General features: G+C 48.8%; 1 protein-coding gene across 3 annotated transcripts in view; it reads right to left on the bottom strand.

Moving 5' to 3' along the window:
* Positions 1-17203, bottom strand: part of LOC147110830 (intraflagellar transport protein 122 homolog) — a 46681-nt gene extending 29478 nt beyond the window's left edge. Inside the window, exons 1-2 of one of the 3 annotated variants that reach the window (XM_086001193.1) lie at positions 15162-17203; positions 10430-10541 (exon numbers count right to left, since the gene is read on the bottom strand). In XM_086001193.1, coding sequence (XP_085857319.1) covers positions 10430-10529 — 100 coding nt within the window. In that variant the 5' untranslated portion in view covers positions 10530-10541; positions 15162-17203. Of the gene's footprint in view, positions 1-1282; positions 1461-10429; positions 10542-10751; positions 11523-15161 lie in introns of those variants that run through there. The other 2 variants (XM_086001192.1, XM_086001194.1) reach the window with 2 other exon arrangements.
* Positions 17204-24830: the final 7627 nt, after the last annotated feature.

The following is a 24830-nucleotide window of genomic DNA, read 5'->3' as shown; positions in this document are numbered from 1 at the left end:
CATTGTTAATACATATCAAATCATACATGATAGTGGTCATGTTAACATATGATCCTAAGAAAAGAAAGTTCTCAGGGGCTGCTATAATTGGCGTCCATGTCCCTGGGGTCCTGAAGAAGGGGAAAATGCCACAACCCACTTCCTGTTCCTATCCAGTGGCCCCACTCATGTGCATGTAGACCATGTGCAAGGCCAGGATCTGACACTGCTGTGATGGTAGCTGTCGTGTGACATCGGCTGTTTCAGGCCGATGATCTGAGCCTCAGCAGTGCTCTCAATTCATGCATGATGGGTTGGGCAGTACCTCCCAAGGCTCTGTGGAAACTCAATTAAGAAAGGCAACAGAACTTGCATTTATAACACACTTTTGTGTATGTGGAGTTGGCGACTGCACATTTGGCTCACTTGCTAGTTTGTTTTCCATCCCTCCCCATGTATATCCTCTTTGGATGGCCAACTTTAACCTCAGGTTATAAAGCTCAAGCAAAAAGTGCAAGTGGCTCACAGAGGTAATAACAAAAATCTCCAGCAAGAAGAGGAAGCAATGTCATTTACTTAAGAGTTAGAAAAAAATGGTATAATCTAGGTTACTCCATAACACAGACACATGCTGAGACAACACTTGGCAGCGGATTGAGTCTGAGGGTAAAATGCTGAATGTATATGATTTTTTATAATGCAGAGTGATTTCCCTCCCTCCAATTTGTGTTTTAAGTATATGGATTATGTTTTGAAATGTATGTACTAAAGAGCTGCCTGTAAGCATTCACAGAACAAATCCCAGACACTTATAATGTCATACTCTTCAAATGGTAAAGCAGATCTGCTAAAAACAATACTAGATCTGCTTATCTCGTTAGAAGATCTGTATCCTGGCAACTAACAGGATTTACCCATGTGTAATAAGCCCAAGGTGATTTACACGAAGGGCTCCTGATTCTGCAGGATTTTACAGTAACAAAAGGATATAAAAAGCCTTACAAAAATATCTCAGTGCACTTTGTATGGCTCAAATACTCCTCTGTATTGAACATAATATAAATAATAAATATAACACAAGAAGCCTAAGACTGAAAGTAACTAACAGTTGAGATTTGAGATCCATCAAGTCCTTGCTTTTGCTAGAAATGAAGGAAGCACAAAAGAGTTTAATAGAAATGAAATGGAGAAAAATGGATTTGTTGTTTCACTTTTTAAGCTGTTTGAATATTTATTTCTTGAAAATGAGGGAGGGTCTGTATTACTTCAGATCAATTACACAAGTAACCATTTGAATAATCACCTTGGATTGAAGTCATGGTGTGGGGGTAAAATGGGAATGAAGAACCAAATGTATGTTCACACTGGGGAAGCGCTTCATTTCAGCCTTTCCTTATAGGTGTAGAGTTTGCATAAAGTGACTAAGAACGGTAAGACCAGCCAATGTTATGATTTGATTCATTTTTCTGTAAATGATGGGACTGGAAAAAAAAAAATCACACTTTAAGCATAAAAGGGAAAACCCAATGTCACTGTAACCTGAATTAGAGACTATAATCTGTGGTGATCCTGTTAACTGCTTAGTTCTGGCTGATAGAGGATACGTAGGATAAGATTATATGTTTCACTACACACTTCCATTTTGAGGAAGAAGACAGTTTGTGATGTGTGTTCACAGCAACAAAGATTTTCAATAAATCAGGCTAAAGAAACAAGATACTTAAAATAATGAACTTGCATTTATATTGCACCTTTCACATCCTCAGGATGTGCCAAAGCACTTGCAAACAATGAATTACTTTTGCAGTGTAGCCACTGTTATTTTGTAGGCAAGTGCAGCAGCCAGATTGTGCACAGCAAGATTCCATAAACAGCAAGGAGATAAATATTAGCCAGGACAAAGAGAGAATTTCCCTCTCCTACTTCGAATAGTGCAATGAGATTTTTTTATGTCCACTGAATAGGTGGACGGGGCCTCGGTTTAATGTTTCTTTGTTGTGGGTGTTGACGGAACCATTATTCTTCCCAAGAACACTCCCTCAGTACTGCACTGAAGTATCAGCCTGGACTATGTGCTCAAGTCCTGGAGTGAAGCATAAGCCCTTGACTCAGTGGCAAGTGAGCAATCACTCAGTCAAGCTGACACTACATTAGTATTTATAAAACTAAATAAACAGTAGTAGCTGTTAAGAGGCTACCTTAGGATGTGGGCACAAATGCTGCTGCAACATTGAAAGAATAATTAAAAAGTCCAATACATAGTCCATCTTCCAGGTCAAAATAAATGATATAAAATAGGAGAGCTCCCCTCATGGCTGAGTTGGCTAAAGCAGTGAGTAGTGGAGCCACAGACCAGGAAGATCTCAGGTTCCATAGTCAGTCTGTTTTGATCTTAACCAGAATCATCACAACTGAACTCAGGCCCTATTAATGAAGAGTATATCAGCTAGTTGAAGAAGGTCCCAACTGGAATTGTACTTGTGCAGGGCACGATGGGACTTGACTGTGAAGCTGGGTAACCTGCTGACACTCACTGTGTAGGCTCACACATGAAGAATGGCCACTTGGGCAAGGTATGGAAGCCTGACCAGTGCCTGTGAAAGTGTACACCTGTAAAGGGTCAACGCCTTCAGATTGGGAGGGGAGAAAAACGTCCCAAAAAGCAGGGGGGGGGGGAAATACACAAAAAAGTAATGCAGCATTGACCAATCTGAGCAGAATGCTGAAATCCTTCATAGGCGGTGGGTTTAGGTTATGTTGCAAAGCTTCTTTGGAGCAAGACAATTTCTCACAGACCATTAATTCAGCAATTGAGCACTCTGTTGAACTGCTTCAGAGCTCTAGAGAGTGAGTTTTGCTCCATAGAAGACACGCTCTCAGCTTTGATTGTTAGTTTGGTTAGCCACTTACAGCACGAAGATTAATTGACTGGAATCATACTGGGATTCCTGGACTCTAGGGGATCCCATGGTAGGATGCTGGGGATCCACAACCTCACCAGATCTGTGTCCAGCTTTCTGCAGACTGCTGTATTCTTCTTCTTGGGCAGTCCCTCAGAACCGAAGATGACTTGCTTGCACATTAAAAATGAGTTCACAGGTGATTGATGAGTCCAATGCGGGAATCTACAGACTCTGTCACAGGTGGGGCAGACGGTGGTTGAAGGGGCGGGTGGGTGGGGTGCTTGGGTTGGCGTGCACTCCTTGCGCTTGGCTTCCGCTTGCTCCCAGCAAAGAGACTTGAGGTGTTCGGCACCTTCCTGAATGCTTCTCCTCCACTTTGTGCAGTCTTGGGCCAGGGATTCCCAGGTGTCGGTGGGGATGTTACACTTTTTCAAGGAGGCTTTGAGGGTGTCCTTGAAGCGTTTCCTCTGCCCACCTGGGGCTCTTGTGCCTTGCCGGAGCTCCGAGTAAAGCGCTTGTTTTGGGAGTCTCATATCGGGCATGCGGACAATGTGACCCGTCCATCGGAGCTGATCGAGCGTGGTCAAAGCTTCGATGCTGGGGATGTTGGCCTGAGCCAGAACACTGACATTGGTGCGCCTATCCTGCCAATGGATTTGCAGGATCTTGCGGAGGCAGCATTGGTGGTACCTCTCCAGTGCTTTGAGGTGCCTGCTGTACATGGTCCATGTCTCTGAAGCATACAGCAGGGCGGGTATCACTGCTGCTCTGTAGACCATGAGCTTAGTGCCGGGTTTGAGGTCCTGGTCTTCAAACACTCTCTTCCTCAGGCGACCGAAGGCTGCACTGGCACACTGAAGGCGGTGTTGGACTTCGTCGTCGACGTCTGTCCTTGTTGACAGTAGGCTCCTGAGGTATGGAAAGTGGTCCACGTTGTCCAAGGCCTGCTGTATTACTATAACATTAACTCTGTTGCTTTATACTAATAAAGCATGTTTACAGCTGTGATAGCATGGTTTTCTACTGGGTAATTGGTACTGTCTTTCATAACAGGGACTTAAGCACAACAATCTAGGCTGACACTCCAGTGCAGTGCTGAGGGAGTGCTGCACTGTCGGAGGTGCCGACTTTCCGATGAGACATTAAACCGAGGCCCCGTCTGCTCTCTCAAGTGGATGTAAAAGATCCCATGGCATTATTTCGAAGAAGAGCAAGGGAGTTATCCCTGGTGTCCTGGCCAATATTTATCCCTCAACCAACATAACAAAAACAGATTATCTGGTCATTATCACATTGCTGTTTGTGGGAGCTTGCTGTGCGCAAATTGGCTGCTGCGTTTCCCACATTACAACAGAGACTCCACTTCAAAAGTACTTAATTGGCTGTAAAGCGCTTCAAGGCGTCCGGTGGTCGTGAAAGGCGCTATATAAATGCAAGTCTTTTTTATAAGTGAGGATAGTGGCTCCTCAGAAGTTTTGTAATTTTTGGGGGCAAAAGATACACTACAAATAGTGGCGTGCCTTTGGGGATCCAATAAATAACACATTAAAAAACATAAGGGACAGGATACGCCTTTCCCCAATTTTAAAATCGGCTTTAACTGCCGAACTTCAGGGAGCGTATTAACATTTTTAAAGTATTGTTTACAAGGGACTGCCACAGCCCCAAAATGCAATACTGGCAATTTTGAGGCTGCACACATCCCAGGACAGGAACAACCAGGCTGCCAGCGGGAAGGGCTGGCCTCACCCACTAATTGAAATCGGCTCTTAGCAAATGGAAAATGTCAGGAACCATGATTGCCTGGGAGAAGGAGACGACTCCTGCAGCAGCTCTTAAAAAGCTGCTGCTACCTTAAAGGGACATGCTTCTGTATTGTCAAGTAAGTTGTTGTTGAAGGTACAATCTGCAGAGAACTGCCCCATTTCAGGGGGATGCACTGAAGATGCTAATGCAGCAAAGATGATCTTTAGAGTGGAGGCCACTCTCCTGTGAAAACAAAGGTGCAAACAGCATGGATGGAGGTAGTGGAAAGAGAGAATGGAGGCTCCCAGGTTCATAGGATAAATAAGGAAAACAAATAATGGAATCAAGAAGAGTTCAAAAGTAAGTGTGCACACTTTTTCTTAATAATAGGGCATAGAACACATTGCAACAAACCAACATTATGAACTGTGGCATCATCAGGGAGGTACCATGCAAAGCACACAAAGAAGCCACAGAAAAGTTGCAGGATGGCACTTGCAGTGTGACATCTAAATGTAGAGAGCTGTGCCCTGGACCTGCACTGCCACCACAACTTAGACATGTTGCACTTGATTGCACTAACACTGGCAGTGGGCTGGCCTGCTATCTGGGGGTTCTGCCAATTTCTAACAACAGGCACTTCCAGGGAAAGGCTCCTCACATCCATCACAAGCCAATGTGCACAGGCGAGGGTTCGCCACATGTGAAATGCAAGTAGCATTCGCACTACACAAGTGCCAGGCAATGACCATACCAACAAGAGAGAATCTAACAACCTCCCAATTGACATTCAACTGCATTACCATCATCGGATCTCCCACCATCAACATTCTGGGGGTCACCATTAACCAGAAACTTAACTGGACCAGCCACATAAACACTGTGGCAACAAGAGCAGGTCAGAGGCTGTCACTGTAACCCTTGCTCACCCTTTCACTCAGTAACAGAGGCATACATTGCACACAGCAGTGTGGCACACAATATATTGGCATCTTGCTTCTCTTTCAACGTATTTTGTTCTGAAACCATGGTAACACATCTTTCTTTTCTCCTTCTATATGCTCTTTCAAGGTGAGGCAAATCCAACTGATGGCAGCCACAGACACAGTACTTCACAGCGGGTCGTGTTACGCATCCCACCTGCTGCAGGCCCCACCACAGATCCAAGCACCCTGTAAGACTAATGAGTTTGAGGTTTGGAGCACTGGGTGAACCACAGATCACTAGTGAGGAAGAGCAAGGGAGGCAGCAGCTGGAGACAACAAACAACAGTTCGGGGTTCTAGCCTGAGGTATTTCTCAGCTGCACAAGCAAAGGGTAGGTACCGTACTGGACCTGCCTTCAAAAGGCAGCTGATCGACGACCAAAAGACCTTCATGACATCCTCTGGGGCAGCGATGATCACCATGCAAGGATTGTTGGTGGACGTGCAGGAACGCAGCTCCCACCTCTGCATTCATGAGTGAAGTGAAGGACTTTCACAATTTCAGTGCACTGCAGAACATGTGGCAAATTCACAGGCACCTGCAGGGAGCCCCAGATGTCAGAGAGACCAAGCTCAGCCATGTTGGACTTTCCGATCATGCACAATCCTGAAGAGAAGTATGGCACAATATGCATGGTACTCATCGAACTGCATGAGTGCTGAGCCCACTGTAATTTCTGGGCTCAGTTGCATTAAAATATCGTGGACACGATTCAGGTGTTAGGAATGCCTCTGATTGAGAATTCACCAATTAGCAGGGGGCAGAAAATAGCATGCTACTGCATGGTTTAAAGGCTTGCAATAGCTTAAAGGGCCAGGAATCTGCTGAATTTTTTTGATTAGTCCAAGCAATCTCTTTTTTTAAAGGCAACTGTGGGGTCAGTGGTCAGGCAGAAAGCCCCCACTTCTCAGATGTAGCTGCTGCAGGAGGTTAGGAAGGCTCCATGGAAAATAAATGACATGGGCCCCCAGGGAAAGCTGCTTAAGGGCAGTGAATGGAGGTCGCCAGGGCAGTTAACCTAGCCATCAGTGTCAGAAAAAGTTTAATGATCTTATCAGGTCAGGAAAGGTAAGAGAAACCTGTCACATCTTCAAAAAATGCACTGTACTAAACCTGCCTTCACCTTACGATAATCACCCCCTACACTGTATTAAAGGGCTTGAATTGCTTCCCATCAATGCCAATGAGGTCACATGGCAGCCTTCACCTGCAAGTGTTCCTTCACCCACACCCTTACACGCTTTCACTCCATAAAAAGCCTCACATGGTAAGTGACTGCTTACTGCATGCTTGGGCTACATGCTGAGAACAGTGTATTACTGCATGTCGTGGCAACAAAAGGTTCTATTTGCTTTCTTTTGTAAGAGCAAGATTCCCATAACAGCTACGACTACATAGAATCTATAGCACAGAAACAAGCCATTCGGCCTAACTGCTCTATGCCCGTTTATACTCCACGAGCCCCCTTCCATACTAATGACCTCGTCACAGCCTGCCCTTGTATCCCTCTATTCCCTTCATCCTCATGTATGCATCAAGCCTCCCTTTAGATGCATCAATGCTCTCTGCTTCAATCACTCCATGTGGCAACGAGTTCCACATTCTCACCACTCTCTGTGTAAATATATTACTCCTAATCCGCAACAGGTGGCTGTTCCGAAACCTGTAAGGAGGAAGCACTCCACACCTTAGTGAGGGAAGCAACAGAGAATGTCGGAGACAGGGATGTAGGACAAGCGACAGCTGTGGGTTCTACCTCTCTTCCTACTGTACTCCGTATTAACTGTCACTGACCATATCATGAAATCCTGATATCACTCCAACTGAAAGTGGCAAGAAACCAATTTAACCTCCTTTCCTCCTCTAAATGTGCTACATCAAGAACACACAGGGCCTTCTGCAGCTGGATCTGCCAGCTCTTTACAGTTAGAGTAAGCCACGTTGGAGCGCACTGGGTGACACAGAACAGAGCATGAGTGAGCAGGACTAGCTGGTGGTGGCACGAGAATAAAGATGTTGCTGGCTGGAAAGTCAGGTCTCAGCAGAAGAAATAGAGCCTGTGGGTTCTGTTTTTGAAAAAGCATCCAGCCTTGGTGCAGGCCATGGGGGCTGCATCAGAGAGGATGCTGCAGATGACAGTGCATTGGGAGATGGTTTAATGACACTGCAGCCCATGATCGAGTGTGTTGCTGCTCCAAGGGCATCTACAGTGAAGTGCCAAAGACCCCAAGGGCAGTCTCTGTTTCTTCCATGGATACATAAACTGCTGCCATAGAGGCCGGGGGTGCCAGACTGGAAGGGTTCTTTCTTCTGGCTTCAATGAGCTTGACAACCAGTTACAGACAATCCTGATGCAGGGCATCATCAATCTCATTTGTACTTTCTTGCCTGCCACATGTTTCAGCGCTCAGCAACTTGGGAGCACGTCCAAAATACTGACCCACGGAGCCTCACTATTTCAGGGTTCATATGGCATGTTTGAAGCAGTGTAACTTGTGCTGAGAACTGGTTGGCAGACAGAAAGCAAAGAGTTGGAATAAACGGGTCTTTTTCCGAGTGGAGGCAGTGACTAGTGGGGTACCGCAGGGATCGGTGCTAGGACCCCAGCTATTCACAATATATATTAATGATCTAGACGAGGGAACTAGATGTAATATCTCCAAGTTTGCAGATGACAGAAATCTGGGTGGACGTGTGTGCTGTGAGGAGGATGTAGAGAAACTCCAGTATGATTAGGACAGGTTGGGTGATTGGGCAGATGCATGGCAGATGCAGTATAATGTGGATAAATGCGAGGTTGTCCACTTCGGTGGCAAAAACAGGAAGACAGATTATCTGAATGGCAATAGATTGAGAAAAGGGGAAGTGCGACGAGACCTGGGTGGCCTTGTGCTGTAGGTAAGCATGCAGGTGCAGCAGGCGGTTAAGAAGGCAAATGGTATGTTGGCCTTCATAGCGAGAGGATTTGAGTACAGGAGCAGGGATGTCTTGCTGCAGTTGTACAGGGCCTTGGTGAGACCACACCTTGAGTATTGTGTGCAGTTTTGGTTGCCTTATTTGAGGAAGGATGTTCTTGCCATGGAGAGAGTGCAGCGAAGATTCACCAGACTGATACCTGGGATGGCAGGAATGACGTATGAGGAGAGATTGGGTCGATTAGGCTTATATTCGCTAGAGTTTAGAAGAATGAGAGGGGATCTCATTGAAACTTATAAAATTCTAACAGGACTACACAGACTAGATGCAGGAAGGATGTTCCCGATGGCAGGGGAGTCCAGAGCCAGGGGGTCACAGTCTAAGGATAAGGGGTAAGCCATTTAGGACTGAGATAAGGAGGAATTTCTTCACCCAGAGAGTGGTGAACCTGTGGATTTCTCTACCACAGAAGGCCGTTGATTCCAATTCATTAAATATATTCAAGAAGGAGTTAGATATATTTCTTAAGGCTAAAGGGATCAAGGTATATGGGGCAAAAGCAGGGACAGGGTACTGAATTTGGATGATCAGCCACAATCTCATTAAATGGCGGAACAGGCTCAAGGGGCCGAATGGCCTACTCCTGCTCCTATCTTCTATGTGCAAGGAGAATGTCTGGCTGGAAACATTTGGGCCAAGCCCCTCTCAAAGCCCACCACAAACAGTACTGGAATATTTCAGAGACTTTTTGTACTCAAGGTGGCAGAATTGACAAAATGCAGCCTGCCATACATTAAAATGTGCTGTATGAATCTATACACGAGACGGTTTATGTATTGCTTTCTTTGGGGACAGGGGGTAACTTTCAATTTTGGCGGGGGTGCAAACTGGGCAGTAGTGGATCAGCTGGTAGAAGTAGTGTTCTGATGGGAGGCCCCTACCAGGCTCCTGGGCCATTGGAGCCTATTCCGCTTTGTCAGTTTCTCATGCTTTCCTTTAACCTTCTTAACCCCCACCCCTTTAGCTATTCTCACACTCTCTCTCTCATATATGTCTTTTATTTCTTTGATTTCTCTCATTATGCCTAATATTGTCTCATGCTGATATCGCTTCTGCTGTTTAGCCATCTCCCGGTCTCCATTTAAGCACTTTACAGGTCATTATATTTACTTTCCTGTGCGTGTGTGTTTGTGTTTTTTCTCCCTCCCACTTGTCCTGTTCCTTTTTAAATGCTGTTCATCTGTAACATCATCCAGTTCTGCTGAAGAGTCTGTACCTGAAATGTTGACTCCTCTGTTCTCTCCACAGATACTGGCTGACCTGTTGAGTTATTCCAGCATTTCCTGTTTTTGTTTGTGATTTAAACATTGGTAAGATGCTGAATGTACTCATGAGGAAAGTGTTTTAAAGGCTCCAAAAAACAGCAAAAAGTTTCCAACAGTTGAAAAGGCTGTATGGGGGCGTAGGGACTGATTGGTGAAGTTGAAAGGATGAAAAATCCAAACGTGGAGTCTGTGAGCAAGTGGCGAAGGAACGCTGCTCCAGCCCTCTTTGATGCCCAGTAGTGGGACAATTTTCTATCGGTATTCAAGGCCGGTTTTTGAGTAGTCAGCTCCGTGGGGCTGCGTCAGCTTTCTTGAAGCTTTTGCTATCATTCCAAGTCGCCATGTGTGCAAACTCCAACAACTAGACACCCCCGCGACCCCCCCCCCACCAACCCCCACCCAATGAACCTCAGCTTACACGAGGTGTCTTATTTCCAGCTTCAGGGTAGAGTTGTGTCAAGTTTTAAAATCTCAGCAGCAAACAAAAGTACATAAGCTAACTACAGCCAAACTTCAGAGCAGTAAACACAAGCAAACCAGACCACAGTCAGTGCACAGTGAAAGGTAAACTCACCGTAGGAGGAAGCGGAGAACACAAAGGGCTGCCGGCAGTTGATGCACACATTTCCCTGGTTGTTGAGCAGTGGGTTGTTAGTTGAACACCTGTAGCACATAGGTACAAAGTCCTGTGTACAAATAAGCAGACAGTTACACAAAACACACACACACGTAAAGCAAGGAGAGTCAGCAAGGCAAGAAACAATACCATAAAAACAACAGCATCAATGCTGGACAAAGGTTCTTAAAGGCCACTTGGCAATTAGAACTAATTTTGACTCGTCATTAACATAGCAACAGTTTCAGGCAGGAGAAGACCTTCAGCCCGTCCAGCCCACCTTTCCACAGTATTCCCATGGTGCATTTCTAATAACCCGTAGTCCCATTTGTTGACAAGAACTTGTCTAGTTCCTTCTTGAATCCCGTTTTAATGTTTCTTGCTCCACCACCTGTGACGGCTGCTTGAACTTTCCCCAGAGGACATGATTCTTTAAAGGGTAACAAAATATATCTTCGTAAAGATGAGATGATCCTCCGTGGTGAGGGAAGAGCGGAAATTAGGCTTCAAAATTGTTAGACAATAAAAGCACAAGAGAAAGAAACATAATGGAACAGTTGAGAATAAATACACTGATGCCACTCAGCCTTTAAAAGTTTCTCTCCTAGGCTAGGTGGGTAAGGAATTTTCAGGCCTCTTCCTATAAACAATTTTAATTTCAGTGAAAGGAGAATCTCACCCCTTTAGAATAGTGGCCCAGAAATTCGGCTCTCCTCGGGTGAGTACGCACGGGGTACTCACCCGTAGGCCGAATGGAATTGCCAGTTTCCTGCATGCACTGCGCATGCGCGGGAAACCGGCACTTCCGATCCTCTGAACGAAGGGGTTCAGAGGTCGAACGCGCGCGCAGGGGAGGCTGCGCGTGCGTTTTGAACTTAGGTTTTTCTTTTATAGGTTTTCCCGGGAGGGTAAGCCTGCAGAATTTATACATTTAAAAAGCAGGCGTAAGGCCTGCTTTTTGCAAGGTAAGTGGTCAATTAATTAAAATTAAAGCATTTTTTCCACAGGTTTATTATTTTTAAATACTTTAAAGCAAGGTAAGTTTATTTTAGCCCCATTATAATATAAAATTATTTTTTTCAAAAATTTAAATTATTGTTTAAAATAGTTATTTAATGTAATTTATAGTTTATTTAAAAAGTGTGATTTAAAAAAAAAAATTATTTGAAGGTTTACTGCTATTTTGGGCCCGTAGTATTTATAAGTTTTGACAGGCCTACCGGTCAATCTTATGAATGGGCTTTTCCCTCCTCCGATTGGCTGCCCATGGCTCACGTGATCCCAGGGGACACATCGCACTAACTACGCCCCTGGGACACGCAAGCACAGCGTGCCGGCAGCTGGGCCAGGCCCCAGAGCGGAATTCCATGGGGCCCTACAGCTCAAATGCCGGTGCACAAGGTAAGTGCAGGTCGGGGGCTTACACCCGCGGGAAGCCCCCGACCCGAATTTCTAGGCCATTATGTTTAAATGAAGAAATAATTCAGCCACGGAGCTTGCCACTTCCCATTAAAAAAGAAAATGCTGGTAATGGGCAGCAGCTCTGAAAAGATCTGCAAAGAGATCCTTTATCTGACGAAGGCCCTTCACTGAAACATAATCTCCTGTTTCTCCTTTTAGATGCAGATGGAACTCCTGTGTATTTATGTTTTTATTTCAGATTTTCAGTAATTTTTTGATTAGTCTCTGCTCAATAGACTTTTCTCCATTTCCTTTACAATGTTCCAATTTAGTCAGTCATTCATTGTTCCAGATGAGTCTAATCTATTGGCTAAATTTACTGATCCTACGCTCCCAACTGGGAGTCATGTTCAAAGGGACGTAGTTTGGAGAAAGGGTGCCACCGTGTTGCAGCCCTTTCTCTGATCCATGCTTCCATCCAGCGTGGCTCCCACTTGATAGTGTGGGATCAGGAAATTTACCTGTATCAATATAAAGATGTCACTTTTAAGTTATAATTTGCTTGTTTGAATTCTTTTAAAGAGAATAAATAATTTTTTCATATATTTGTGATGTACAGTATATCAAATGGTACTTACAGGAGACTACTTCATAGAATGATATAGCACACGAGGAGGCCATTCGACCCATCCTGCCTGTGCCGGCTCTTTAAAAGAGCTATCCAATTAGTCCCACTCCCCTGTTCTTTCCCCATAGCCCAGCAAGTTTTTCCTTTTCACGTATTTATCCAATTCCCTTTTGAAACTTAGTCTTGAATCTGCTTCCACCACCCTTTCAGGCACAGCATGTCAGATCATAACAACGCGCTGCATAAAAAATGTTTCCACATGTCGCCTCTGGTTCTTTTGCCAATCACCTTAAACTTGTGTCCTCTGGTTACAGACCCTTCTGCAACTGGAAGCAGTTGATCCTTATTTACTCTATCAAAACCCTTCAAGATTTTGAACACCTCTATCAAATCTTCTCTGCAAATTGGCTGCCGCGTATCCCACATTACAACAGTGACTCCACTCCAAAAGTACTTCATTGGCTGTAAAGCGCTTTGAGACGTCTGGTGGTGGTGAAAGGCGCTGTAGAAATGCAAGTCTTTCTTTCTAAGGGGAACAACCCGTTTCTCCACATAACTGAAGTCTTTCATTCCTATCATTCTAGTAAATCTCCTCTGCACCCTCGCTAAGATCTTGACACCTATCCTGAAGTGCGGTGCCCAGAATTGGCAATACACCAGCCTAACCAGTGTTTTATAAAGGTTTGGCATAACATCCTGACTTTTGTACTCTATGCCTCTATTTATAAAGCCAAGAATCCCATATGCCTTTTTAACAGCCTTCTCAACTTGTCCTGCCACCTTCAAAGACTTGTGTACATACACCCCCAGGTCTCTGTTCCTGCACCCCCTTTAAAATTGTACCATTTAGTTTATATTGTCTCACCTCATTCGTCCTGCCAGAATGAATCACTTCACTGCCTTAAATTTCATGTGCCTTGTATCTTCCCATTTCACCAGTCTCTTGAAGTCTGTTACTAACCTCCTCACTGATTACATTTCCAAGTTTCGTGTCATCAAAAAGTGCAGTGGTCCCAACACCAATTTTGTATCCACGCTGCCACTGCCCCATTAATCACATGGGCTTCAATTTTGCTACTCTATTATGTGGTACTTTATCAAACATCTTTTGAGAGTCCATATACACATTAACCACTCTATTTCTAAACTACTCTTTATTCTAATGCTGTTTGTCTCTCCCAGTCCTCTGTGCACCTTGTGTCTCCTCTCTAATGCTTCATCCTAGTGCCCCCTCCCCCTGCCAAATTAGTTTAAACTCTCCCCACAGCACAAGTTAACATCCCTGCAAGGACATTGGTCCCAGCCCTGTTGAGCTGCAACCCGCCCTTCTTGTACAGGTCCCTCCTGCCCAGACCTGATCCCAATGTCCCAGAAAACTGAAGCCCGCCCTTCTGCACCATCTCTTTGTAGTCAGTGTTAAGCAGAGTCAATAAGATGAGGGTGGGGCCTTTGTCTTTATTGTGTATTAATATGATGATTGTGGCTGTTGTGATAATGATAGGGTGCAGACGTCAATGTTAACAAAGAATTTTGTTAGAGGGTACGCTGTTGTAGGATTTGGCTGAATAGCTATTGGATCCAGGGTGTTTGCCAGATTAGTGACTCTGTATTGCTACTTGGATCTTTTTGGCTGAGATTGGGAGCCTAGTGATTAGGCCTACTTCTTGGCGAGTTGCGACAGCAGCAAGGTGGTGAGATAGTTGTTGTTGGGTGCCATACACCTGAGATGTATAGTGTGGCATAGAAGCCTGCAAAGTTCCCTGTTGATCTCAGTGGGTTCTGAGGATGTTTTGCTCACTACTTTCCTAACAGTTGCGACTGTTCCATTCTATATTTATTTTCGCATGGTGTATCCTTGCACCTTTCCAGGCTTGGCCTGTAATATTTTCCTTTGGAGTGTCAGAGATTTCTTTCTGCTCCTGCTGACAGCAGACTGTTTAGTTCACCTCTGGCCTGTGTCAGAGGCGTATGTGTGTGTGCGCTTGTGTATATCCGAGGGGAGGCCTTGATTATCTTTACAAAAAGAGAACACACCCCAGGTGCAGCTGTGTATCCCAGTCTCTTTAGGTAAAGGAGTCTATTTATATTTTGAAAGGTGTGAATTATGAAAAATGGTGGCCTAATGGCTCTCATGATGCCATCACTCAGGCTGGTCGTGATTGCGCTGTGAGGTTAAATTGGCAAATCCTGAATGGTGACTCCCTGTCCACACCCTCTCTAATGGAAACGACAAGCCTTTAATCAGTCAATTACATTAGAAGTGTGGCAGTGTTAACTCTCCTGATTTTACTCCCTCCCCACCCTCAGTTGGCATGGCTGAGCTCAGTTACTGAGTGTGTGTGTGGGGTGTTGTAGACACAGCCCGTGTGCTGCACTGCTTGGAGCAGCATGTTGGAGCTCCACACACTATCCTGACACATTGCGGGCGAGAATTGCTTTGGCTGCCGTTTGCAAATGTATTCAAAAAGGACGTGCTTTGCTACATACCGTGACTACAGAAAATCTCCCCCATATGTGACTGAACAGTTCACAACACTGCACCCCAAGTTTGACAGCATCCCCCTCTTCTGTGACAAAGAAAATCTTAAATTACTTTCAACATAAAGCACTATTTTTAATGCTCTGCTACACTTGCAGTCAGTAGCTGATGAAGTTCCTCACCTCACTGTCATGGAATGGCTTTGATCGAATCGTCAGGCTGCCCAACTCAATGGACTCCTGGAACCTGACAGGAATGCGCAGGCCCTGCAGTTTGTCGTAGGCATGCCGGGCCAGTTTGTACGCACCCAGGGCCTTGCTTTGTTTGGCTAGAGCATATAGAGTATTACTGCTAATAGTTAAGGAATAAAAGTACACAGTCTTTTCTCTTCAGAAACTCTATGGAACTGAAATTAATCATACTGCATGGTATCAGTCATTGAAGAGTTGACATATTTGTATGAAAGCACACTTTGTGACACTGAAATTCTTTGCCCATTGTTTTAATAAGGTGTGAAGGATGACTTTCATACGACTTATTCATTACTAATATCACACAGTGTGGTTTCAACCCATAAGAGTGAGGCTCCGTTCAATAGCCTAATGGGTAAAGGTAACACCTGGTACAGCACTAAGCCATACAGAAAGTCCATGTTCGATTCATAATCTGTGCTTAGTTAGCTGATTTCAACTGGGGTGCTCCAATTGGCCTCAGCGCCCATTGGCTAAAGAAAGGCAAAAATCAGCTAGGGATTTTGCTCCCGATCACTATCTGATAACAGTTGCTGCAAAGTAGCACATGTGTGAATGTTGAGTGAAGACAAAATTGGGCTCAGCTGTTGTAACCTTTTCACTTGACATTCTGTCAACACTCACTGTCTCGCCTCATACGAGTGGGCAGGTAACTGAATGCTACCAATATCCATGGAAATGTAGCCCAGAGTCAGTATCTGAACAACTGAGGAGGAAGGGAAAAAAATGGCAAAAATAACCTCCAGGAGCAAGTTTATGATATGCTTAGAATTAAAACAAGCACAATGGAATCTGGATAGAAGCAATGTCAGGGGCAACAACAAGTTGTCTGCAACTGGACTCATGCACTTTAATCATTATATCCACTGGCAGTGAGTCAGAGTTTAATCCTGATCACACTCACTCATAGAACCATAGAAGTTTACAACAAAGCAGGAGTCCATTCAGCCCTCCAGTCTGTGTTGGCTTTGTTCGAGCAATCCGAAAACTAATCCCATCGACTCGCATTCCCCCATAGTCCTGTATCTTCCTCAGCTTCAAATGGATATTCAATTTCCCTTAAAAGATGCAATGGTGCCTTCCTCAAACAGTCTCTGTGTAAAGCAATTTCTCCTCCCTACTCATTCTTAGTGACAATTGTAAATTGTTGGCCCACCAACCAGGGGAAATAGTCTTTCCCTATTCGCTCTATCAAAACTGCATCATTTTAAAAATCTCAATTAAATCTCCTCTTAGTCTCTGCTCTAGTGGAAATAGCCCTATTGTCTCAAGTCTCTCCTTACAACTATAGTTTCACATCTCTGTCATTGTTTTGGTGAATCTACTGTAATATGCTCTGTGATGGGGTGCACATTACTCTAAATGTGCCCTACTTTGCCTTGTACAAAATATTATTCCCTCTTTACTCATGTTCTCCATTTATAAAACCAAAATGCATTTTTTATGGCTTTATCTCCCTGCACTCACACCCTTAGGTGTCTGTTCCACCACATGCTTTGGCATCTTTCCATTGAGTTTATACTCTCATTCCTTCACCTCACACTTCTCTGCATTAAAGTGTATCTATCACCTGTCTGCCAATTCTGCTAACTGTCCATGTTCCCTTGAAGTCTTTTAGAGTGCTTCTCACTGTTTGCCAAACTCCCTAATTTTTCTTCACCAATTTAATCTTCACAGAAAAAGAATTCAGATGGTATTCGGCAGTTTCAGAAAGTATTGAATACCTTTACTGTGCCCAGCTATACAAAATAGATAATTGTACAGCATCCTGAGCTTGAATCCAGACATAAATGGGAAGCAGTGCAATATGTTGGAATTCTAAAGTTGGATCAGGCAGCTTTAGCTGGAGTTGTGGAGCAGTCCTAACTAACATTACAGCAGAGTTGGAGGAAGCCCTGTAATATAATCAACCTGGGACCAGTGGCTCCAGCAGCAGAGAGACCGCTCAAGAGAGGTTTTTTCCCCACATGTCCCACGGACAAAGTGCCACTGGCAGCTCGTGACACCACTGCTTGCTGCTGTTTCTCTGGGCTGCCCATACAGGGCAACAATGTGATTTTTGTCAGACATCAGGGAAGAAAACAGATCATGCAGAGGATTCAATAATGCTGTGGGTTCTGAAACCCGCTCTGCATTTCCATCGGGAGATTTCAGAATGACTTGCCAGAATATGCTAAGGTAGACCGTATACATAGACTTTGACATGGATTTGTCTACAGGGGCCAGTTGAGCTGTATCTGTATTGTTAGCTCCTTCAATGGGTGGGATGATTAACTGGCTGTCTGTTACAATGAGATGACCAGCGCAGTAATTATGATCCATATCAGTTGACTGTTAGATTCCCATTACCATGTACAGACCAATATCAATGGGATAAGCTTAAAAGAAACAATGTGCCTCAAAGCAATACTCCAGGAAAGATTCACGAAAAGCCTGCCTCAGAAATGCCAGTTTTTCAGGCTTAAAAAGTTTGAACTTACTTCATTTTGATATTTTAATGTTTTATTCACCGATGCAATCGTGGTTCTTTGGCTCATTATATTTGGAGCACTCAGATTGACATGGGTTGAAGTGGGAGTGCTGGACATGGAGTTTCTGCTCTCCCAGCTTCAACACTGAACCAGATGTTGAACCCAAGCAATATTTTGTTTGTGATATGCTACCTCCTGGCACACAGTTCTCTCTCTACTCTAGCCACCCCAGTGTGCTGCACTATGACACCACCACCTAGAGGCCATATTTGGGCTCAAACCCAGTTCTTCTCTGCACTGCTGAAGGCACTGCCTTGGCTGGGGTACAGTTGCATTGGTATCAGCAGCCCTTTGGTACCTCATCCGGATGCTTATTCTTTACGGGTGTGACCTTACATGGTAAGTCCTGGAATATTCAATCATAGGATCACAAAGGCGGCTGATGCTGTTCCTGCCGATACTTACGCATGCTTTGCAACAATGTTGCACTCAAGAGCAAGAACCCTGTATGCTTTATCCCTTCCATAGCCCTGGGACCCTGAGGCCACCCCTGCCTGGCTGAGATCAGCTAACTCAGCAAAAAAACAAGGAATCAAAAGTGGGGCCTTCCTTTCAAAGCCAACCAAACATAGTCTCAACACAAGGTTCTGAACTGGTTTTGTCTATAGCTGTTTTCCATTGTGTAAAACCATACAAGTTTTGGAAAGTTCAATACAAGTTGTTTAAAGATAGTGGCCTAGAAATTCAGTATAGCCACTTTTGGGGCGTTAAAGTCGGGTGGGCGCTAAAGTTTGCGCCCGCCGGAAAGTGGAGACCACTTCGCCGATATTCAGTAGCTTTGGCCAAGGAGTTTGGGCGAGCGCTAAAACTGGCGTTGCACGCCTATCTTTAGGCGCTAAGCCGACGGTGCAGACCGAGGCCGGGCGCAGCGCAGGTGCGGTCATGTTTTGATTGACAGCAGACACCCTGGCGCCGGCCAGCTCTTAAAGGGGGAAGGGTCGACTTGGTCTGCTGCCACGCCCTGGATACTGCAGCCCTCCTGCTAGGCCTAAACACTGCTGCTGGAGAGAAATAGCGCCAGGAAGGATGGAGAGGGCCCGTGAGCGAGCGCAGCGCTTCTCTGGACATGATTTAAAGGTGCTGGTTAGGGCTTTGGAGAGGAGAAGCCATATCTTGTTCCCGGACAGTGGCAAGAAGCCTCCCAAGAGGGTGTACAGGAGAGCCTGGAGGGAAATTGCCCAGAGGGTCACAGCCAACAGCGATGTCCCCAGGACTGCTGACCAATGCTGGAAAAAGTTTAACGACCTCACTCGGGTTGTCAGGGTGAGTACCCTTTCCACTGTCCTCTTCATCCTTGCATGTGCACCTCACATTATGGGCAAAGGGACCTCAAAGGCCTAATGGCCAGCCCTCATCCAGCAGCTATGGCACTGGCATGAACATCAATTGCACTTTCTGCACTTTACACACTGGCCAAGCTATTCAACCATGGGAGGCAGTGCACACAACAACAGGGGACCACACTGGCCAAGCTATTCGACCATGGGAGGCAGTGCACACAACAACAGGGCACCACACTGTACTTAGAGGCCGTCCTTTCTCTTGCAGGCCAAGCTGGCCCAGAATCTGAAGAGCCGTGCCCAGTTCCAGCAGCTCAGTGAACTGGAGGAGCGCGTGGGTCGACTCATGGGTGCCCGGGTGATTGGCCCCGTTGCAATTGGAGATGCCGACCCTGTGCTGGGCACCAATGGTAAGGACATGACCGTTTGGACCTCTCTCGTTCCCCTTGCGCTTCAGATCTACATCCTTTGCCACTGTCCGACCAATGCGCAGAATGCCACCACTCATGCCTCCCTCGCTGACGGCCTGTCCTCACTCTAAAGCTACTCTTGTGCCTTCCTGCTTTCAGCTGGTGAGGAGGAGGTCCCTGAAGCTGCGAGTGTCAGTCCCTCGGAAGAGGAGGACGAGGAGGAGCAACAGGAAGGCGGCACATCAGGGGAACCCTCATCCGCGCCAGGGGATGGCAATGGAGGGGAAACGTGTTCCCTGGAGGAAAGCCAGGGGGAAGTGTTGCAGGGGAGTGTAGCTCCTGTGCCCAGTGGCGACCAGCCACGCGGGAAGGGTCGGGCAGCTCGGCTGCCTTCTCCGCAGAGGGGGGAAGTGTTGCAGGGGAGTGTAGCTCCTGTGCCCAGTGGCGTCCAGCCACGCGGGAAGGGTCGGGCAGCTCGGCGGCCTTCTCCCCAGAGGGGGGAAGTGTTGCAGGGGAGTGTAGCTGCTGGGCCCAGTGGCGTGCAGCCACGCGGGAAGGGTCGGCCAGCTCGGCGGCCTTCTCCCCAGAGGGAGAGTCCGGCCTCCAGGCCGGAGACGGTCCTCGCCCAGGAGGTGCGCCTCCTTGATCAAATGTCCGCGGACTCGGATCGTCGGCACACCGAGTTCATGGGGGTTGTGGCACGGTTGCCTGAGGCCATTGAGTCCCTGGCTCATAGTGTGTCAGATTTCGGGGCCTCACAGGCCAGGGGTTTCGAACAACTCGCGGCAGCACAGGCCAGGGGTCTCGAACAATTCGGGGCATCACAGGAGGCGAGTCGGGCACAATTCGGGGCATCACAGGAGGCGAGTCGGGCACAATTCGGGGCATCACAGGACGCGAGTCGGGCCGAATTCGGGGCATCACAGGACGCGAGTCAGGCCGAATTCAGGGCAGCCCAGGACGCGAGTCGGGACGACTTCAGGACAGCACAGGCAGCGAGTGGACAGTTGATCAGTGGTGCCGTGCAGTCACTGGCTGGTCTGATGCGGGCACAGACCAGGGTAGTACGGGCACTCACTGCTGCCACACTCGCTGTGTCACGCATGCATCGCCAGGGCACCCGCCGCGCTGCTGCAGCACAGCGGTCTCGCCTTCACCAGATTGCTGCGCTTGCTGCAGTGCCAACCCGGCCGAGTGTCAGTGTCTCTGGCGACCAGCGAGCGCCTGCCATCAGCCAGCTTGCCCCCATTGTTGCAGCCGCCACTGCCACTCCCCCAGCAAAGCTGCGACGAGCTGCTGGAGAGACTGATGCTGCCCAGCCACAGCTGCAGCAGGCGGCCCCTCGAGGGCCAGAGCTCGTCTAGGCCGACCCCCAAGGGCATCTGCCGTCACGCAATGTGCCCCTCAGGAGCCTTCCCCCAGCCTTGCAACACCCACAGGGCCCAGGTTGAGGCAGAGCAGCAGGTCGTCCAGGGGCCGGAAAAGGCTGGGCAAGGACTCGCCCTCTCGGCACACAATGTAGAGTGTGTTTGCAAATGTTTTTTTATATGGGGGTGCTTGTGCTGTCTATGGGGGGGGGGGGGGGGTTCTTTTGGTAAGGCCGAGGATGAAGGCCATTTGGATGGACAAGTTTTGTTATTCCTCCCCAGGTTGTGGGAGTGAGAGATGTTTTTGACTGTTTTTTGGGGGTGTTGTGTGTTTTTGGGTTTCATGTGGGAAGGGCCCTGAGTTTGTTCAATAAAGCTTTTTCTTTATTCAGCTTGTCCATGTGTGATGTTTCAAGTGGTTGTTGCGTTAACCGGCTGAGGGCTTGTGGAGCGGCTGCATTCATGTGCCTTCATTGCCACAAGCCATTCCCTGACAGGGGGCCTAGAAGTGTCGTTCAATAAGCCTCCGCCGGACGGCCCTTGGACCTTGTGGCTCCCTCCTGGGCTGGTACTCCTCCTCCTCCTCCTGGTCCTCCTGAGGTGGTGGTCCAACGTGAGGTGGCAGTGCCTGAGTCCTGCGGATAGCCAGGTTGTGCAGCATGCAGCAAACGACGACGAACTGGGAGACTCTATCCGGCGAATACTGGAGAGATCCGCCGGAGCGATCCAGGCAGCGGAACCGTTGCTTGAGGACGCCAATCGTTTGCTCTATGATGTTCCTTGTGGCTTGATGGCTTTCGTTGAATGCCTCCTCAGCAGGGGTCCTGGGCGCGCGGAGCGGGGTCATGAGCCAGGTACACAAAGGATAGCCTTTGTCCCCGATAAGCCATCCTCTTGGGGGAGGCTGTGCCTGGAACATGTCAGCCACAGTAGTCTGGCGCAGGATAAATGCATCATGGCTGCTCCCTGGAAAGCGGGCATTGACAGCTAGGATGCGCTGCCTGTGGTCACACACCAGCTGTACATTGAGGGAATGGTAGCCCTTCCGGTTGCGGTAATCCTCGGCATTGTCGATAGGTGCCTGCAAAGCAACATGCGTGCAGTCAATGGCGCCCTGCACCATGGGGAAGTCGGCGATCCTCGCAAATCCGACTGCACGCTGCTCCTGCCTATCTAGGGTCATGGGGAAGGAGATGAATTGGTGTCTCCTTGTGAAAAGGGCATCGGTGACCTGCCGGATGCAGCGATGCACGGCAAACTGGGAGATGTTCGCTATGTCCCCAGCAGCGGCTTGGAAGGAGCCGCTTGCATAAAAGTTCAGAGCCACCGTAACCTTCACTTCCACCGACAGAGACGTCCTGCACATCAGCTGTGGACGCAGATCTCTGCGACCACCTCCCTTCTGAAGCGCAGCCTCTTAACACACTGCGCGGCAGGCATGTGAGATAGGACACCTGCTGGCGGTATTCCCTGAGTGGGTAAGGCCTACGTTGCCGACGCCTGATGGCCCCTCTGCGTCTAGGCATGGCTGCCCCTCTCACACAGCGTCTGCGAGCCCTTCGCACATAATGCTGGAACTGAGGGTTGGAACCCCATGCAGCCCCCATAATATACTTGCAAACAGTGAAATCACAATGAGTCAAATTTCCAAGCTCTGGCCAGAAGCCAAAAATACCTCTCCTATGTTGTCCAAATCAGTAAGGTCTCTTCTTGGTCTCTGTCCAGAAATCCGTTGGACTAAAGTCATTGTAGCAAAATGGCTGGCCTTTATAGTTCAGTCTAAGTGCCCTTTAATTAGCGCTCCCCGAGGCCCGCAGGGCCTCTGCTGCGTTCCACTTCACAGTTCTTAACAGCGCCACGCCCACATTGGGCGGGCGCCACTGAATTTCCGGTTTGGGGCGCACAAACGGCGTTGCACGACGAAATGACGTCATAAGTTGCGCCGCACAGCTGAAGCACGCGCAAACACTTTGCGCCGGCGCTAAATGTCTACTGAAGTTGGGCGTAGGCGCAGATTGTTCTGCGCCCGGACGCTAAGTGCCTAGCGCTCGAAATCTACTCCTCTTATGGCGCTAACGGCTGGCGAACGCAACTGAATTTCTAGGCCAGTGTTCTTACCCCTTGGAATGATTATACAGAACTTGTTGAACACTAGAATGCTGAGATTACATCTCATTACATTACAGTTATGAAAAGCATGCAAGATCACTAATGAGCAGGACAGCGTAGCCTTATAGATCCCAGGGCATGAGCACCCATTTGTAAAAGCCTAGAGAGACATGTAGTAAACTCCAGTGGGGTCCAAGAACCGTTCAAACATCTTAAATCTCAAGTATGTCACTAAGAATTCCTCAAATTGCATGTCAGAACCACAATAGCTACCTATGCTGTTATTACCCAAAGGTTAATGCATTTTACAGAAGTGGGCGGGCCATCCTACAGGGGATAGCGTTGAGGGGAGGGGGGGGGAGGGGGGGAGGAGGGAGGGGAGGGGGGGAGGAGGGAGGGGAGGAGGGAGGGGGGGAGGAGGGTTACCCCGGCAACCGGCCCGGGCCCCCCCTCAGCGTCAACCGCGTGGCCCAAGATCCCGACCGAAACTGCGCAGGTCAGTGGCGGCGTCGCTCGCACGGTGGCTGCAGGTCACCAAGGACTCTCCCTCTCTCCTCCCACCCGCCCCTCTCTCTCCTCCCCACGCCCCCCTCTCTCTCCTCCCACCCCCCCTTCTCCTCCCACCCTCTCTCCTCCCCCCCCTCTCCTCCACCCCCCCTCTCTGCTCCCACCCCCCCCTTCCTCCCACCCCCCACTCTCTCCTCCCCACCCCCCCTCTGCTCCCACCCCCCCTCTCTCCTCCCACCCCCCCTCTCTCTCCTCCCACCCCCCTCTCTGCTCCCACCCCCCTCTCTCTCTCCTCCCACCCCCCCCTCTCTCCTCCCACCCACCCCTCTCCCTCCTCCTCCAACCCCCTCTCCCCCCCACCACCCCCTCTCCTCCCACCCCCCTCTCTCTCTCCTCCCACCCCCTCTCCTCCCACCCCCGCCCTCTCTCCTCCCACCCCCGCCCTCTCTCCTCCCACCCCCCTCTCTCCTCCCACACCCCCCTCTCTCCTCCCACACCCCGCTCTCTCTCCTCCCACACCCCCCTCTCTCTCCTCCCACCCCCTCTCTCTCTCCTCCCACCACCCTCTCTCTCCTCCCTCCCCCCTCTCTCTCTCCTACCCCCCTCTCTCTCTCCTCCCACCCCCCTCTCTCCTCCCACCCCCCTCTCTCCTCCCATCCCTCTCCTCCCACCCCCGCCCTCTCTCCTCCCACCCCCCTCTCCTCCCACCCCCTCTCTCCTCCCACCCCCGCCCTCTCCTCCCACCCCCGCCCTCTCCTCCACCCCCCTCTCTCTCCTCCCACCCCCCTCTCTCTCCTCCCACCCCCCTCTCTCCTCCCACCCCTTCTCTCCTCCCACCCCCTCTCTCACTCTCCTCCCACCCGCTCTCTCACCATCTCTCTCCTCCACACCCCTCTCTCCTCCCACCCCCCCTCTCCCCTCCACCCCCCCTCTCCCCTCCCACCCCCCCTCTCCCACCCCCTCTCTCTCCTCCCACCCCCCTCCTCCCACCCCCCTCTCTCCTCCCCCCCCCCTCTCTCTCCTCCCACCCCCTCCTCCCCACCCCCCCTCTCCTCCCACCCCCCCCTCTCTCCTCCCACCCCCCTCCTCCCACCCCCCCCTCTCTCCTCCCACCCCCCTCCTCCCACCCCCCCCTCTCTCCTCCCCACCCCCCTCCTCCCACCCCCCCTCTCTCCTCCCACCCCCCCTCTCTCTCTCCTCCCACCCCCACCTCTCTCTCTCCTCCCACCCCCCCTCTCTCTCTCCTCCACCCCCCCCTCTCTCCTCCCACCCCCCTCTCTCCTCCCACCCCCCCTCTCTCCTCCCACCCCCCCCTCTCTCCTCCCACCCCCCCTCTCTCTCCTCCCACCCCCCCTCTCTCTCTCCTCCCACCCCCCCTCTCACTCCTCCCACACCC

This window comes from Somniosus microcephalus, chromosome 11 (genome assembly GCF_052327205.1).
Source record: "Somniosus microcephalus isolate GS21.2 chromosome 11, FLI_Smic_1.0, whole genome shotgun sequence".
NCBI lineage: Eukaryota > Metazoa > Chordata > Chondrichthyes > Squaliformes > Somniosidae > Somniosus > Somniosus microcephalus.
This window is presented reverse-complemented; position numbering and strand designations above follow the sequence as displayed.